General features: G+C 46.4%; 1 protein-coding gene across 13 annotated transcripts in view; it reads left to right on the top strand.

Annotated features, from left to right (window-relative positions):
• Window positions 1-18255, top strand: part of LOC140899232 (putative methyltransferase C9orf114) — a 37961-nt gene that overhangs the window by 2928 nt on the left and 16778 nt on the right. For 5 of the 13 annotated variants that reach the window (XM_073314360.1, XM_073314355.1, XM_073314357.1 and 2 more), the window contains 5 exons: window positions 9060-9182; window positions 13191-13249; window positions 13890-14040; window positions 15305-15454; window positions 17636-17722. In XM_073314360.1, coding sequence (XP_073170461.1) covers window positions 9099-9182; window positions 13191-13249; window positions 13890-14040; window positions 15305-15454; window positions 17636-17722 — 531 coding nt within the window. In that variant the 5' untranslated portion in view covers window positions 9060-9098. Of the gene's footprint in view, window positions 1-1612; window positions 1767-9059; window positions 9183-12074; window positions 12100-13190; window positions 13250-13889; window positions 14041-15304; window positions 15455-17635; window positions 17723-18255 lie in introns of those variants that run through there. The other 8 variants (XM_073314358.1, XM_073314365.1, XM_073314364.1 and 5 more) reach the window with 6 other exon arrangements.

The raw sequence follows: 18255 nt of genomic DNA, 5'->3' as shown, positions 1-18255 counted from the left end.
GGGGGGGGGGGGTAGAAAAAACCAAGGGGAAATAGGCTACCTTGGATAATGACTTAGCCACTCCCAGTCTCTATTTAAGCCTAAATTAATAGTATCCAATTTGCAAATGAATTCCAATTCAGCAGTTTCTCGCTGGAGTCTGGATTTGAAGTTTTTTTTGTTGTAAGATAGCGACCTTCATGTCTGTGATTGCGTGACCAGAGAGATTGAAGTGTTCTCCGTCTGGTTTATGAATGTTATAATTCTTGACATCTGATTTGTGTCCATTTATTCTTTTACATAGAGATTGTCCAGTTTGACCAATGTACATGGCAGAGGAGAGTAAGGAGAGTGGTCACTTTGGATAAGCTATTACCAGCAGGAGAGTGAGTTTGTGTGTGTGGTTTTTGAAAAGGGGGGGTGTATGAAAACCTGGATTTGTGCTGGAAATGGCCCACCTTGATTATCATACACATTGTAAAGAGAGTGGTCACTTTGGATGGGCTATTACCAGCAGGAGAGTGAGTTTTGGGGGGGAGGGTGAGAAAACCTGGATTTGTGCTGGAAATGGCCCAACTTGATTATCATACACATTGTAAGGAGAGTGATCACTTTAGATAAGCTATTACCAGCAGGAGAGTGGGTTGGGAGGAGGTATTGTTTCATGGTCTCTGTGTATATAACGTCTTCTGCAGTTTCCAGAGTATGCATCCAATGAAGTGAGCTGTAGCTCACGAAAGCTTATGCACAAATAAATTGGTTAGTCTCTAAGGTACCACAAGTACTCCTTTTCTTTTTGCGAATACAGACTAACACGGCTGTTACTCTGAAACCTGTCATTTTAGAATATTGACCTGCATAATAATTTTTTAAAAAATTCATAAAGGAAAGATGAAAGGTATTCATTATAATCTTATTAGTGCAAAAGATGCAATTTGGAGTTGTTAAGGGTTTGAGAGTAGTAGATATTAACTGGTTTATGCCAGCTATTATTTCCATAATAAAATGTAAGAAACCTGTAGCTTTTTAGGAGCTTTACATTTGTCACTGTGCTGCGCTAGCAGTTAGCTTTATGGGTGCTAGGATGTGCATTTGAATAGTTATTATTCTATCCAGTAGAAGGCAGTGGTGCACAGACACACTAGTTAGTTCATTGGTATTTATATCTATATCTTGTTAAAATATGACATTATGAGGGGGAATTGTTTGTGTCCTCTTTGTTTCTTTATGATGAAGCCTGAAAATATTATGTTGTTTTTCTAATTTTGCTTATTTGTTGTTGTTTTTTAACCTGACAAACTCCTGGAATGCCAAATATTGTCTTCCTTCCTGTACATGTTCTTGGAGGGCCCACTTATAAATCAGAGTATTCTGAAGTAAAATTACTTTTATTCTGGCATAGAGTGCATGCACCCAGGGACTTATAATTATTCCAGGATAGCTATGCCAGGAAATTTCGCTGTGCAGACAGACAAGCACTTAGGCACTTAACAGCCCCAGGCTCCTAATAATTTTGGAAAATGAGACTTAGGCTTCTAAGCCACATTGGCACTTCTGAAATGTTTCCTCAGATCTTCTTGCCCCTGAAAGATTTCCCCTACTTAATTCTGCCTCTGCTTCTGCCCTTCTGCAGTCTTTCCCAACAGCGCTCCAGAGCTCAGCTCCGCCCAGGAAGTCACAAGAGGAGCTGAAGCAATCAGAAAGTGGGGGTGGAAAGTGGGGAATGAGAATGAAGGAAGACTAGGAGAGTTGTGCTTATGTGCTGAGCTGTGCAGAGTAAGACAGGAGTAAGTGGATTTACCTTTCCCATTCTAAGAGCTGCTTTGTATCAGACTATCGGTCTGTATGTGTTGGCTGCTTCTCTGTGTTTCCTTCTTTGTCTTAGGGTAAAGTCGGAGTACAGATGTTTACCCTGCTGCTTCTCAGGGAATAGGAAATCATGGGGACTGAGTCCCTCATGCTGGGTTATTTATATATCGGTGCTATTTTTTACTTTTTGCTGATTCACTGATGCAAAGAAGGAGCACAAGAAACAGAAGGACAAAGGAGCAATAGGAAATAATAATGACCTCTTTCTGTGGGTGACCTTATCAGGCTCTGGGCTGCTATAACATAACCCCTTTGTGTGCAGCTTCCTAGCTCAGATTTGCACTGCTCCACTATGATAGAGGAGTCCCGTGCCTGCTTCATTCTCCTTTGGGAGCTGAGCTGACTCTCTGGTTGAAAAATATGCCTCAATTAAAGGGGAATCCCTGGGTCTTCACCCACCTAAGTAGCCTTTCCCTCTCCTCCTCTTTCACTGTCTGAGCATGGAGTAGGTTACTCGAGAGCCTCAACATTGTGTGACAATATTGGGGCTGCAATAGTGTAGCCCAATCCTCTGAATCTTTCTCCACCCTGATTTCAGCATCCCAGACATGTACTAACTTGAAAAAATTGGATCCTCAACGATATCTTTAAGTCTTTGCACGCCATCTGTGACAGGAAGCGAGGGTGCAGAGATCTGTAGACACATCTTGGGCCAGATCCTCAGGTGGCATAAACTGCATAGCTCCATTTATTACCATGACACTAGACCAGCTTACATCAGCTGAAGCTGCAGCACCTTAATGATAATGACAGGTTTCAGAGGAACAGCCGTGTTAGTCTGTATTCGCAAAAAGAAAAGGAGTACTTGTGGCACCTTAGAGACTAACCAATTTATTTGAGCATGAGCTTTCGTGAGCTACAGCTCACTTCATCAGATGTTTACCGTGGAAACTGCAGCAGACTTTATATACACACAGAAATCATGAAACAATACCTCCTCCCACCCCACTGTCCTGCTGGTAATAGCTTATCTAAAGTGATCAACAGGTGGGACATTTCCAGCACAAATCCAGGTTTTCTCACCCTCCACCCCCCCACACAAATTCACTCTCCTGCTGGTGCTAGCCCATCCAAAGTGACAACTCTTTACATAATCAAGTCGGGCTATTTCCTGCATAGATCAAGGTTTTCTCACATCCCCCCCACCCCCATACACACACAAACTCACTCTCCTGCTGGTAATAGCTCATCTAAACTGACCATTCTCCAGGTTTAAATCCAAGTTAAACCAGAACATCTGGGGGGGGGGGGGGTAGGAAAAAACAAGAGGAAACAGGCTACCTTGCATAATGACTTAGCCACTCCCAGTCTCTATTTAAGCCTAAATTAATAGTATCCAATTTGCAAATGAATTCCAATTCAGCAGTTTCTCGCTGGAGTCTGGATTTGAAGTTTTTTTGTTTTAAGATAGCGACCTTCATGTCTGTGATTGCGTGACCAGAGAGATTGAAGTGTTCTCCGACTGGTTTATGAATGTTATAATTCTTGACATCTGATTTGTGTCCATTTATTCTTTTACGTAGAGACTGTCCAGTTTGACCAATGTACATGGCAGAGGGGCATTGCTGGCACATGATGGCATAGATCACATTGGTGGATGTGCAGGTGAACGAGCCTCTGATAGTGTGGCTGATGTTATTAGGCCCTGTGATGGTGTCCCCTGAATAGATATGTGGGCACAATTGGCAACGGGCTTTGTTGCAAGGATAAGTTCCTGGGTTAGTGGTTCTGTTGTGTGGTATGTGGTTGTTGGTGAGTATTTGCTTCAGGTTGCGGGGCTGTCTGTAGGCAAGGACTGGCCTGTCTCCCAAGACTTGTGAGAGTGTTGGGTCATCCTTTAGGATAGGTTGTAGATCCTTAATAATGCGTTGGAGGGGTTTTAGTTGGGGGCTGAAGGTGACGGCTAGTGGCGTTCTGTTATTTTCTTTGTTAGGCCTGTCCTGTAGTAGGTAACTTCTGGGAACTCTTCTGGCTCTATCAATCTGTTTCTTTACTTCTGCAGGTGGGTATTGTAGTTGTAAGAAAGCTTGACAGAGATCTTGTAGGTGTTTGTCTCTGTCTGAGGGGTTGGAGCAAATGCGGTTGTATCGCAGAGCTTGGCTGTAGACGATGGATCGTGTGGTGTGGTCAGGGTGAAAGCTGGAGGCATGCAGGTAGGAATAGCGGTCAGTAGGTTTACGGTATAGGGTGGTGTTTATGTGGCCATTGTTTATTAGCACTGTAGTGTCCAGGAAGTGGATCTCTTGTGTGGACTGGACCAGGCTGAGGTTGGTGGTGGGATGGAAATTGTTGAAATCATGGTGGAATTCCTCAAGGGCTTCTTTTCCATGGGTCCAGATGATGAAGATGTCATCAATATAGCGCAAGTAGAGTAGGGGCTTTAGGGGACGAGAGCTGAGGAAGCGTTGTTCTAAATCAGCCATAAAAATGTTGGCATACTGTGGGGCCATGCGGGTACCCATAGCAGTGCCGCTGATCTGAAGGTATACATTGTCCCCAAATGTGAAATAGTTATGGGTAAGGACAAAGTCACAAAGTTCAGCCACCAGGTTAGCCGTGACATTATCGGGGATAGTGTTCTTGACGGCTTGTAGTCCATCTTTGTGTGGAATGTTGGTGTAGAGGGCTTCTACATCCATAGTAGCCAGGATGGTGTTATCAGGAAGATCACCGATGGATTGAAGTTTCCTCAGGAAGTCAGTGGTGTCTCGAAGGTAGCTGGGAGTGCTGGTAGCGTAGGGCCTGAGGAGGGAGTCTACATAGCCAGACAATCCTGCTGTCAGGGTGCCAATGCCTGAGATGATGGGGCGCCCAGGATTTCCAGGTTTATGGATCTTGGGTAGTAGATAGAATATCCCAGGTCGGGGTTCCAGGGGTGTGTCTGTGCGGATTTGATCTTGTGCTTTTTCAGGAAGTTTCTTGAGCAAATGCTGTAGTTGCTTTTGGTAACTCTCAGTGGGATCATAGGGTAATGGCTTGTAGAAACTCGTGTTGGAGAGCTGCCGAGCAGCCTCTTGTTCATATTCCGACCTATTCATGATGACAACAGCACCTCCTTTGTCAGCCTTTTTGATTATGATGTCAGAGTTGTTTCTGAGGCTGTGGATGGCATTGCGTTCCGCATGGCTGAGGTTATGGGGCAAGTGATGCTGCTTTTCCACAATTTCAGCCCGTGCACGTCGGCGGAAGCACTCTATGTAGAAGTCCAGTCTGCTGTTTCGACCTTCAGGAGGAGTCCATCTAGAATCCCTCTTTCTGTAGTGTTGGCAGGGAGACCTCTGTGGATTAGTATGTTGTTCAGAGGTATTTTGGAAATATTCCTTGAGACGGAGACGTCGAAAATAGGATTCTAGGTCACCACAGAACTGTATCATGTTCGTGGGGGTGGAGGGGCAGAAGGAGAGGCCCCGAGATAGAACAGCTGCTTCTGCTGGGCTGAGAGTATAGTTGGATAGGTTAACAATATTGCTAGGTGGGGTGAGGGAACCATTGCTGTGGCCCCTTGTAGCATGTAGTAGTTTAGAAAGTTTAGTGTCTTTTTTCTTTTGTAGAGAAGCAAAGTGTGCGTTGTAAATGGCTTGTCTAGTTTTAGTAAAATCCAGCCACGAGGAAGTTTGTGTGGAAGGTTGGTTCTTTATGAGAGTATCCATTTTTGAGAGCTCATTCTTAATCTTAATCTTAATCAGCCATGCGGAACGCAATGCCATCCACAGCCTCAGAAACAACTCTGACATCATAATCAAAAAGGCTGACAAAGGAGGTGCTGTTGTCATCATGAATAGGTCGGAATATGAACAAGAGGCTGCTCGGCAGCTCTCCAACACGAGTTTCTACAAGCCATTACCCTATGATCCCACTGAGAGTTACCAAAAGCAACTACAGCATTTGCTCAAGAAACTTCCTGAAAAAGCACAAGATCAAATCCGCACAGACACACCCCTGGAACCCCGACCTGGGATATTCTATCTACTACCCAAGATCCATAAACCTGGAAATCCTGGGCGCCCCATCATCTCAGGCATTGGCACCCTGACAGCAGGATTGTCTGGCTATGTAGACTCCCTCCTCAGGCCCTACGCTACCAGCACTCCCAGCTACCTTCGAGACACCACTGACTTCCTGAGGAAACTTCAATCCATCGGTGATCTTCCTGATAACACCATCCTGGCTACTATGGATGTAGAAGCCCTCTACACCAACATTCCACACAAAGATGGACTACAAGCCGTCAAGAACACTATCCCCGATAATGTCACGGCTAACCTGGTGGCTGAACTTTGTGACTTTGTCCTTACCCATAACTATTTCACATTTGGGGACAATGTATACCTTCAGATCAGCGGCACTGCTATGGGTACCCGCATGGCCCCACAGTATGCCAACATTTTTATGGCTGATTTAGAACAACGCTTCCTCAGCTCTCGTCCCCTAAAGCCCCTACTCTACTTGCGCTATGTTGATGACATCTTCATCATCTGGACCCATGGAAAAGAAGCCCTTGAGGAATTCCACCATGATTTCAACAATTTCCATCCCACCACCAACCTCAGCCTGGTCCAGTCCACACAAGAGATCCACTTCCTGGACACTACAGTGCTAATAAACAATGGCCACATAAACACCACCCTATACCGTAAACCTACTGACCGCTATTCCTACCTGCATGCCTCCAGCTTTCACCCTGACCACACCACACGATCCATCGTCTACAGCCAAGCTCTGCGATACAACCGCATTTGCTCCAACCCCTCAGACAGAGACAAACACCTACAAGATCTCTGTCAAGCTTTCTTACAACTACAATACCCACCTGCAGAAGTAAAGAAACAGATTGATAGAGCCAGAAGAGTTCCCAGAAGTTACCTACTACAGGACAGGCCTAACAAAGAAAATAACAGAACGCCACTAGCCGTCACCTTCAGCCCCCAACTAAAACCCCTCCAACGCATTATTAAGGATCTACAACCTATCCTAAAGGATGACCCAACACTCTCACAAGTCTTGGGAGACAGGCCAGTCCTTGCCTACAGACAGCCCCGCAACCTGAAGCAAATACTCACCAACAACCACATACCACACAACAGAACCACTAACCCAGGAACTTATCCTTGCAACAAAGCCCGTTGCCAATTGTGCCCACATATCTATTCAGGGGACACCATCACAGGGCCTAATAACATCAGCCACACTATCAGAGGCTCGTTCACCTGCACATCCACCAATGTGATCTATGCCATCATGTGCCAGCAATGCCCCTCTGCCATGTACATTGGTCAAACTGGACAGTCTCTACGTAAAAGAATAAATGGACACAAATCAGATGTCAAGAATTATAACATTCATAAACCAGTCGGAGAACACTTCAATCTCTCTGGTCACGCAATCACAGACATGAAGGTCGCTATCTTAAAACAAAAAAACTTCAAATCCAGACTCCAGCGAGAAACTGCTGAATTGGAATTCATTTGCAAATTGGATACTATTAATTTAGGCTTAAATAGAGACTGGGAGTGGCTAAGTCATTATGCAAGGTAGCCTGTTTCCTCTTGTTTTTTCCTACCCCCCCCCCCAGATGTTCTGGTTTAACTTGGATTTAAACCTGGAGAATGGTCAGTTTAGATGAGCTATTACCAGCAGGAGAGTGAGTTTGTGTGTGTATGGGGGTGGGGGGGATGTGAGAAAACCTTGATCTATGCAGGAAATAGCCCGACTTGATTATGTAAAGAGTTGTCACTTTGGATGGGCTAGCACCAGCAGGAGAGTGAATTTGTGTGGGGGGGTGGAGGGTGAGAAAACCTGGATTTGTGCTGGAAATGTCCCACCTGTTGATCACTTTAGATAAGCTATTACCAGCAGGACAGTGGGGTGGGAGGAGGTATTGTTTCATGATTTCTGTGTGTATATAAAGTCTGCTGCAGTTTCCACGGTAAACATCTGATGAAGTGAGCTGTAGCTCACGAAAGCTCATGCTCAAATAAATTGGTTAGTCTCTAAGGTGCCACAAGTACTCCTTTTCTTAATGATAATGTCTAATATATAGTTCATCTTATCCCAAAGTGTCTCTCTCTTTCTCACCCCTCCCCCCCCTCCCCCCGGGAAATCCAAACATTCTCATTCCGAAGGATAAAGCAGCTATTTAACAGTCCCCAGCAATACTATGCAACATTGTGGGCCTGAATGTCTTGTGCGAAGTGAGTGTACAACGCTGCTGTTCTTACTTGATAGCAATCTATACCCACCTTGCAATTGTGTCCATGATAATGTAAGGTGGGAAAGTAGTGGAGACTCCTGCCCTGTATTTAGGACAGAAAATGATTCTATTTGTAATTTCAAGTTAATTCCTTAGCTTCAAATCCCTGGTTTAGTGTACTGTTTAAGAGCTATGTGAATTAATCTGCATTGTATCAGTATAATGGAACTTTATTTTCTGAACAGAAGCAACCCATTTTATTTGGACTGGACTTAAATTAATTTGCCAAACCAGTGAGCCGGCCAAGGTTATATTAGTTCGTCAGTATTATACACTTAAGACAATGCTGTACAACAGAAGAGGAGATCTGACATAAGGGAACATCAGAAATGCAAATTAATTTGTTTGAGGTTTTGAGTTGAATCTAAATATTGAAACCACTGGAGCAGGAAGCAGATTTCCTATTAAATGGGATAGAAGTTGGAATTGAATAGCTAAGAGCTGCGGCACCTGGGGTGATAGGGGTTTCTCAGAAGTGGTGGGGCTACAGCCATGATTTTGTCCTTAACTAGTAGGAAGGAAGAGAAAAGGACGGGTTGAAGTAGAGGAAGAAGCATCAAGATTTGGTGAGAGCCTAGAATTGGTGGGAAAAAGGGAGAGGAGTAAGTGGCTGAACTTTACTATGTGATCCTGGCTTTGCATGTGTCATAGAACCAGAGAGCAGTCTTGTGTTTGTCGTTAAAGTGTAAAATGAAGAAGTGTTAAGCAACTCCTTCCTGCCTGCTCTTGCTCGCGCTCTCTCTCTCACACACACTCACACTCTCTCTCCCCCCGCCCTACCTCCCACGGGACAGCTGGAGCACACACAAGAGACTTTATCTGAATGTAGAATAACTAAAGCTCTAGCGCTAAATGAGAGACCTGGGCAGGTTTCCATAGTTAGATGGAGTCCTTGCTTTGTATCTGCAATGATGGAAGTGATGATCTCATTCCTTTGTTTTCTGTCTTGGGGGAAATGCAGGTTTATCTCTCTAGGACTGGAGTCAGTGGCTGCAGTGGCATGCTCAGGAGATCTGGACTGTCTCCGGGTCAGTACTTTCTGAGAAGGAAGAACCGTGCTAGATTTAGCTGGTACCTCAACAAGGTATTGAATACCCAGCACTGCGTTTCTCTGGGGGTTTTTAGCCCAATGCCAAGCTGATGCCTTCAACAGATCTACAACCCCGTCAAGCCTGTAGCACAAAGCTCAGTCCCCCAGTGAACTGGCATCAACAGCAGTGGCAGATGTGGCGTCACAGAAATAACTGATGCAAACTCTTCTTTGCCCAACTCGTTTTATAGTTTTAAAACTATCCTTTTAAAGGGAACATCTAACACGGTGATACTCAGACAGAGGCTCACAAGCCGCAAGTGGCTCTTTAATGTGTCTCCTGTGGCTCTTTGCAGCACATGATATTAAAACACCGTGTGATTTAATTATTAACCAACCTAAGTTATTAACCAGTCAGGATGCTTTTACTATGTTATTAACCAATTACCAACTTGCTCTAAGTTATTAACTTATTGCTGTGAGAATTATATATATATATATATATATATTGCTACATAAATGAAACAATGAATTCACAGTACTGTGGCTCTTTTGGGTAATGTTGATCGCTAATTTGGTTCCTGAACTACTGAGGTCTGAGTATCACTAATCTAATGAGCACGAGGTCAGTACTTCTAATTTGGAATGAATCCTTGATGTCTCTGTGCATCTAACAAGAAGATTAGCCCCTTCTTGCAGAGATGATAATACTTAGCACTTCTTTGCACCATTAAAGGATCTCTAAGCCCTTTACAAATATCAACACCCCTCTGAGGTAGGAAAGTGTTGTTATGCAGGAATACTGAGGCACAGAGCAGTGAAGTCACGTGCCCAAGATCTCACAGTGATCTGTGGCAGAGTTGGGAATAGAATCCAGATTTACGGACTCCCATTCCTATGCATTAATCATAAAACATTTTTCCCTCCCCTTTGCCTCAACTGTAGCTAAGGAAATAGGTTACTTAATTTGGGAATTGAGGGAGTTCTGAGTGATGTTGAAAAGTGATATCCACCCCTCCCTCCAAATGAATTAACTTCAGAGGCCAACGGGTAAGCTGAGCAATCCTCTCTCCATGCTGCCTCCAAAAGTGGTGGCCAGTCATAGTGAAGTTCCAGACAAGCCCTTCAGCCTAGCGGTGGCTGTGCTGAAGTGAAGAGGTCTCTGTTCCGCAGGTTTGCGGGAATGGCTGGTCTAAACTGGGGCTGGGGAAAGAGGAAGCCAGTGTAGGGAAAAGTTGTGGGGAGGGCTTCTTATCTTCCTTCAAAAGCTCAGGGGGCTTGGAGGGGATTTCTGGGACTTGGAGTTTCTTTCTTCAACGTAACGTATTCCTACTGATTGCTGATCACTTTTCCTTGCTGATGAAGCAGTATGTTCTGAATCTTGGCCAAGCACCTGCACTGCCACCAAGAACCTTCTCTTGTAAATGAGTGAAACAGGACAGAACACAAGCACTGTTAATGTTTAATCTTAAACTTACTCTTACTTGCCAGGTTATCTGTTAGTCCCTGCTCCCGTTATTCCCACTAGAAACAGCATCAGGCTTCATATCTCACCAACTCTCACGTTCATGAGCTGGTCCAGAAAGAGCTAAAAGCAACTGGACAGGAGAGGATCTAAGGCTTTCATTGGTCTTCCCCTAGGCCAGGGGTGGGCAAACTATGGTCTGAGGGCTGCATCCGGCCCTCTAGACATTTTAATCCGGCCCTCAAGCTCCTGCTGGGGAGCGGGGTCAGGGGCTTGCCCCACTTCACATGGCTCCCAGAAGCAGCGGCATGTCCCCCCTCCGGCTCCTACATGTAGGAGTAGCCAGGGGTCTCGGCACGCTGCCCCCGCCCCAAGCACCGCCCCCGCACCTCCCATTGCCTGGAGGTAAGCGCTGCCCGGAGCCTCCACTCCTGACCCCCTCCTGCACCCCAACCCCCTGCCCCAGCCCTGATCCCCCTCCCACCCTCCAAACCCCTCGGTCCCAGCTCGGAGCACCCTCCTGCACCCCCAACCCCTCATCCCCAGCCCCACCCCAGAGCCCACACCCCCAGCCAGAGCCTTCACCCCCTGCCCCACAACCCAACCCCCCGCCCCAGCCTGGAGCCCCCTCCCGTACCCTGAACTTCTCATTTCTGGCCCCACCCCAGAGACCACACCCCCAGCTGGAGTCCTCACTCCCTCCCGCACCCCAACCCCCAATTTCATGAACATTCATGGCCCGCCATACAATTTCCATACCCAGCTGTGGCCCTCGGGCCAAAAAGTTTGCCCACCCCTGTCCTAAGCCATTTAATCTTACAAAGGGATGCAGACAGCTGGTGAGTCTATAGTACCCTGGGCACTGTGCGTTAGCAGCTATAGAAGAGCTCAAAGTTCATCATAAGGCATTATTCATGATAGATCCTGAGCCCAGCGCTCCCACCAGAGGCAGAGTCATCATGATGACTATGCTGGCCAATAATTTACTTGTAAAATTCCTCATGCGGGCTGAAGCTGCATAAAGATCTTGAGACTCTGGAGTGAGGTAATAGTGCATTGTGACACTTATCAAATAATAATGCACCCCCTGGGAAACTACAGAGAGAAGGTGGTGAGGGGAAATTTATTCTCTGGCTGGGAAGCTATCAAGCATTCAGAGGCAGAGAATCTGGGTGGGGGCACAAAATTTCCCTGGCTTCCCAGCCACAAATGAATCACTTAATAACATCTCTAAGATGTGGTCTTTTCTGTCTATCCAGGCAGCTAAAACTCTTGTCCAAGTTCCCTTCATCTTGCGTCTCAGTTACTGCAACACCCTCTGGGACTGGACTTGCTGACCTCTCGAGGTGCTTTCCAGCCCTATGTTTCTGTGATTCTCTTGCATTGCTCATATCCATTCAAAATGCTGCTACAAATACCATTTTCTTAGCTCTTCACTTTGACCATGTCACCCCTCTCTTTGCAGCCCTTCACTGGTTCCCCTTTCTCCATTGCATCAAACTTAAGGTAATTGTCTTTACTTTCAAGACCCTTCATGGACTACCCCCATGCTACCTTTTGTCTCTCATACGCTATTGAAAATTCAATTCCCGCCTTTAGTCAGCTAATGATCCCATCCACCCGCTTGTTAAATTCTCAAGAATCACCTCTGTGCTACTCCTCATGCGTGGGAAGAGCTCCCCATAAACATCTACAAAGCCACCTCATCCTCCTTCGAAACCCTCCTTACAACTTTCCTTTGCCAAGGCCTACAAAAAAATTGACACTGGTTAGGCAGATGGTTTGCTGGGACCACTGCCCATCATGCTGACCAGTGCCATCTCATTGTTTCTTTGTGCTTCCCCATCTATCCAACTGCTGTCTCTTGTCTTAGATTGTAAGCTCTTTGGTGCAAGGACCATCTTTTTGTTCTGTGTCTGTACAGCGCCTAGTACAATTGCGGGCTGGTCCAGGATATGTATAATGAGGAATAAAAACAGAAGTTGTTCATGCAGAAAGGGGGAGCGTAGTGTTCCGTAGGGAACTGGAGGTTCCTTCTAAAGGATCTTCCCTACAACCTGAGGGGAGGACAGTTGAAGGTAAGAAACTGCAGCCTGTAAATGATAGGCCAGATTTGTAGCTAGTGTATTTTGGCATAGCTCCTTTCATTTCACCTGCTGATTTACACCAGCTGAGGAGCTGGCCCAATATATCTAGGCTCAGATTCCTTCTGCCATTAGGTTTAAAAGGATTCTGCCAGCTGCCTGGTCAGAATTTACATCCTTTTTTGTACATTCATGGTTTTCTAAACTCTTCTGAAACTTGAAAATAAAAGTTAATTCTCTGCCAATTTCAATCTTTCTGATCTTGCTTCCTTGTAAAGTCCCTGTACCTCAGATGGGAGGCACTACACTAGGGCAGACTATCATTGTTACAGTTTTATTCTCAGCTGCCCAGTCAATGATTATGAAAACCTGGATACGAACACACAATTTGTGGTTAACTGGGCAAAAATCTAATGTATTGGCTGCTCTGAGGGAGGTACTGGCCTCTTTGGATATGGATTCTGTCTTGGCTTTAGTGAAAGCTTTTAACACTTTTTCTTTTCCTCTCTGCAGACAAAAATGTCAAGGCCGGTTCAAGCTCGAAGATTGGAAGGAGTGGACAAGAACATCTGGTAAGTCTGCATGACTTGGGGCTGGGCAACTCTGAATGGAGCAGACCCTGAAAGTCTGATATAAGATATAACCAGCATAGACTCAGGCAAGGGAGGTAATGCTAACCCAATGGAGTATCTGGCAGAGATTATGTGCTTTGGTAATGGAGACTCAGTGGCTAAAGTATATTTCAATATTCAAGAAGCTTTTAGACAAGGTTCCATAGCAGAGATCTAAATGGCTATGGGTAAGCATCCTGGAAGGGGGGACAAATTAAGGGGCTAGATAAAAGACTAGCTTAAGAGCAGGAGAAACCAGTGCAGCCTTAGAAATAGTGGTGACTCTAGGGAATAGTTTTGGGTGGTGTTCTGTAACTCTCCTTAGCTGCAGTGTGATCATTAAGGATGCGTTAGAAAAGGCCCCTAAGTTTTCTGTTACAGCAGCTGGGCTGTTGTGGCAGTAGGTGGGCTGCTGCTGCTTTGGAGTCTCCTAAGATGGGCCCTATGCAGTCTTAGGCACTGAAATTGCTGCCCTGTATATATCCTTCGCCTGGAAGAGCTATTCCGTTAATTTATCAGACAAAGGGCTCCTGGCAAGAAGAGTGGTGTGCCAGCATGGGCAGGCTGGGACCCTCTATAAACCCTGTTATTCTCTCTGTAGGGTGGAATTTGTGAAACTGGCTGCCACTTACCCAAATGTGAACCTTGGCCAGGGCTTCCCTGACTTTTCCCCGCCAGACTTTGTGAAGGAGGCGTTTGTGAAGGCCGTCAGTGGGGAGAACATCATGCTGCACCAGTACACCCGGGCCTTTGTGCGTGAGAGATCCACCTCCTTCTTTTAGAGCAGATGTTGCTGCCTGATTGCCTTTGCCCCTTACAGCTCACCGTGGAATTAAATAGGCCCAGGCTTGAAAAACTCCCTTGTGCAGAGCAAATAGACATTTTGGCTGGGCCGAGTGGAGCTGGGGACTGGCTTCTTCTCTGGAGGGGAGGGGAGCAGAGTGGCGCAGGAGCTGAAAGTTCTTTTTGAAAAGGGGAGGGGGCAGTGGGGAAGCAAAGTCACCTCAACCCCCACTTCCCACATCCTCCTCCACTCACCATCCAAAGAGTTTCATGCTGTCTGGCAGTTGTGCAAGAACTTTGCAGGTGGGGCTGTGGGGGGGAAGGGGGATTAGCAGCACTCTCTAAACTGCCCTGGAATCATCTGTTGACTATATTGCACCATTGACTGAACAGTCCATTTCCACCTTGTTTAAACAAGAGCATTGCCTTCCACCTGTACAATATCAGAACTTACTGGAGTTATTGTTGAGGGGAAGATCCAATGGTTAAGGTGCTGGTCTGGGACTTGGGAGACACAGGTTCAATTCCTTACTCCATCACAGACTCCCTGTGTGACCTTGGGCAAGTCATGTAGTCTCTCTGGGCCTCAGTTTCGCTTCTGCAACATGGGGATAATAGCATAGCCCTGCCTAACAGGGGTGTTGTGAGGTGCTCAGATAGTACGTGATGAAGCAATATAACTACCTAAGACAGATAGACGGTAACCTCAAGTTTCATTTGGCAGCAGTGAAGTTGTTACCATGCAAATCACATGGGGCAAAAAATGCCTCCAACCCTGACCTGGTGTCAGCCCTTCCTCTAGGAAATGCCAATAGCCCAATGGAACCTCAGCATCTCCAAAAAGACCTCTGCATTCCACTGCTGCACAGAGGCTGTGGTGGGAGTCAGCAGCAAAAGGGATAATTGGCAAAGTTAATATCTGCACCCTCTTGAGAGGTTAGCGCAGCGAGTTCAAGGTAGCTGAACTGGCTTATTCTTAATAACCTGGCCTACAAGGACCCCGACCCACTTGGAAGGGAGGGAGCTCAACCAATGTTTCCTTTAAATGTTCTTAGTACTGACCGGGCTACAAACTCCAGTGAGCATTACATTTTTGTCCTTGGGCTAGGTAACACTTGCAGGGTGGGGGGTTGTGTCAGCTACCTTGCTAACAATGTCCTGCTTCTATTTGTTGCTAAGTCCTAATGATCCAGGCGGAACTGTGTGACTCTCTTCCCTGACTCCTTGCTACAGGGACACCCAGCGCTGGTGACGAACCTGGCCCGCTTCTTTGGAAAGCTGCTAGGGCAAGAACTTGACCCTATGACCAATGTGCTGGTGACGGTCGGGGCATACGAAGCCCTTTTCTGCTGTTTCCAGGCTCTGGTTGATGAAGGCGATGAGGTAATCAAGGACTCTCCATCTGTCGCACAGCTAAATCCCGATAGATGCACTTGTTCTGACCCTACCATACTGTGGAATCTGAAGGAAGCTGGAGGCTCATACTCATTTATGCAGGCCCCCTGCCACTGAGGAAGGACTGCTCACCTGGTTCTGTTTGTAAGGGGCAGCCTGGAATTCTAGTCCAAACCTTGCCTCTGGAGCAGGACACCCAAACCCACGTTTCTGTGGATCCTTGTCCCCTTCAGTCCTCAGCTGTTACACTCTCTCACTAGAGGACATATCTCCCAATGGGCACTCACCAACACTCTCATTTCCATGAGTGGCAAGTCTGCCCCTACTCAGTTTGTTCTCCTTTCTGGTACCCAGCCTCTCTGGGGTCTGAGATCCGGAGCGTAAAGTAATGAATGACCTTAGAGCTGGGAGTGAAGTCTCCTGCCCCCTTGTTACCAGATTTGCCCGTTACTTTGGGGTATGCTCATTTATTAGGGTTACTCTTTGAGGGGGGGGAGTGTTCTGTAAATCTATTAATGTACAGCTTGTGTCACTGTATTCTCATATGGAACTCTACTTCTCCCTGCTGTAAGTTCCCTCCGAATGGATCTATCCTACATGACCTAGGTTCCCCAAGGCTGGGTTCTTCCAGCCCCAGAATCAGACGAACACACACATTAAAAGAGCATGTCTGAGAGGAACGGGTTAATCAGCACTCCCAAGCTGACCCCTTATATGTCCCTGGACTCAGCAGGCTGGGTGGAGCAGCATTTCCAAACTGTCACCCTCAAAGGTCCTTGGATTCAGCAGGCCGAGTCAAACAGCACCTCCAAACTGTCACCCTCAATATGCCACGGGCACCACACCGGACTAGAGCCCGCCTGAGCAGGCTGGGTCGAGCAGCACTTTCAAGCTGCCACCCTCATATGTCCCAGGTTCAGCACGTCCCTATCCCCACTTTCATGTTACAATTGTTCTGGTCGTAACCCACTTGATGAGCAAACCCTACAGGATTTTTGGGCGCTTCAGAGCTCTTTTAGCTTAGGTATAATGAGCGAATGAGGAAGAGCGAATGAGGAAGCCAAAAAACACCCACGATTGGGAGAGAGAGAGAAGCAATCAGCTTAACTATGAAAGTTATTTATTGCCAGGTAATAACCGTAGGGGAGCCAAACAAACAAAACAGTTATAATATTAAATATAACTTAAATTTGATTATAAAAGTCAGGTTTAGAAAACTATTACTGATCACACAAGTCAGGATCAGAAGGCTATACCGAGAGAGAGAGAGAGCTGGTTTCTCACCATGCCGGGAAGCTTGAATGGATCAGGATTCCCAGGCGGTGGTGGTAGCTGAGAGTCCAAAGTGCTGGAGACAGGCAGAGCCCCCAGCACGATCAGTTAGGAGAAGACGAAGTCCCAATGGTTTCATGCAGATTTTGGATCCAGGCATCAGAACACTTACTTGAGCATGGGTAGGAGTTTTTGTAGGGAAACAATAATGGTTCAAGGGAGAACACTGGATTTGTTTGTGGGTAAACTGATGGCTCAAGGGAGTATACCAAAGTTGTTTTGTTCAGGCTAGACAAAAGGAACTGATCATTCCTAGCTATGGGCGGTGTTCCTTGGAGGAAGCTCAGAATGCAATTAGGGAGCTTCACTATTTTGGATATCAGTACAGGATTTATTACTAGAATTGGTCTGATAACTACTGAGCTGGGTGTGTGCAGGCATGGGTGTGTGCAGGTTCATTAACATCTGGAGCAGATATCCCCCATCGTGCAGTGCTTCCCTGCTTTTGTGGTCCCAGAGTTCCCTGCAGCTCTTTCCTTAGAGTCTCTGTTTTCCATTCTGTATGCTAATGGAGATGCCTCCTTGTCCCATCTTCAATGCAAATGAGGCTAGGGGAGTTTCCTTAATCCTGTCACCCTTATCCCAGGTGTTTAGGTGTGTCTCCCACTGTCTTTTCATTGCTTTTTGTAAGTCTTTCTTCTGATCGGTTTTGATTCAAGCAGAGGCTGGGTGGGAGGTGGGGGGGTCTTTTGTGAGTCAGACAGGCTGGGTACGGCTCCCTGGTTCCCCAAGAACACAGAGCTGATAGGTAACGCCCTCCAACCTCTCCCTGCATTCATCAGCATTGATCAAAGAAGGACTGTGAGTTCTCTGACACTCCCTCTGGTGCCTTCCCAGGTGATTATCATTGAGCCATTCTTTGACTGCTACGAGCCAATGGTGAAGATGGCTGGGGGCACTCCTGTGTTCGTACAACTGCGATCAGTAAGTGGGCATCAAAGCAAAGCCGCTATGAGATCTGCAGACTTTAAAAAGCCTGCTGCTCTCTTTCTCTCCAACACCTCTGAATGGAAATGGCATGCGAGGGTGAGAGGCAGCTTTACAGTATATCCTGAATGAAACTTGATGGTAGGAGTGGTAAGGTTGGCTTTGAACTGGCTTCTGCGTGATAAGAACCCAGGTCAGGTTCAGTAGGGCCTGCAGTTTCCACGATTTGTGGTGCCCCAAGTTGCTGAAAATGGGGAACCAGATCATTTATTCCTCTCCACAATGATCCCATTGTCAGGGTCCTGACATGGGGGACTTTCCTTCCTCTCTGGTCCTGCTGCCATGGATGTACTTACATCAGCCTGTGGGTTGAAGACCTTGCAGTAAGTTGAGAAGGTCCCTAAAAGAGCAGGTCCCAAGAAGCCTCTTGCTTTGTGCATAAGGCTGATCCTGAACATTACCTGGAACTCAAGACTTCAGCAACTCCCTGACAGAAAGCCCTGAGCATTGGGAACAGTATGTGCATGCTG

This window comes from Lepidochelys kempii, chromosome 16 (assembly GCF_965140265.1).
Source record: "Lepidochelys kempii isolate rLepKem1 chromosome 16, rLepKem1.hap2, whole genome shotgun sequence".
NCBI classification, from domain to species: domain Eukaryota; kingdom Metazoa; phylum Chordata; order Testudines; family Cheloniidae; genus Lepidochelys; species Lepidochelys kempii.
This window is presented reverse-complemented; position numbering and strand designations above follow the sequence as displayed.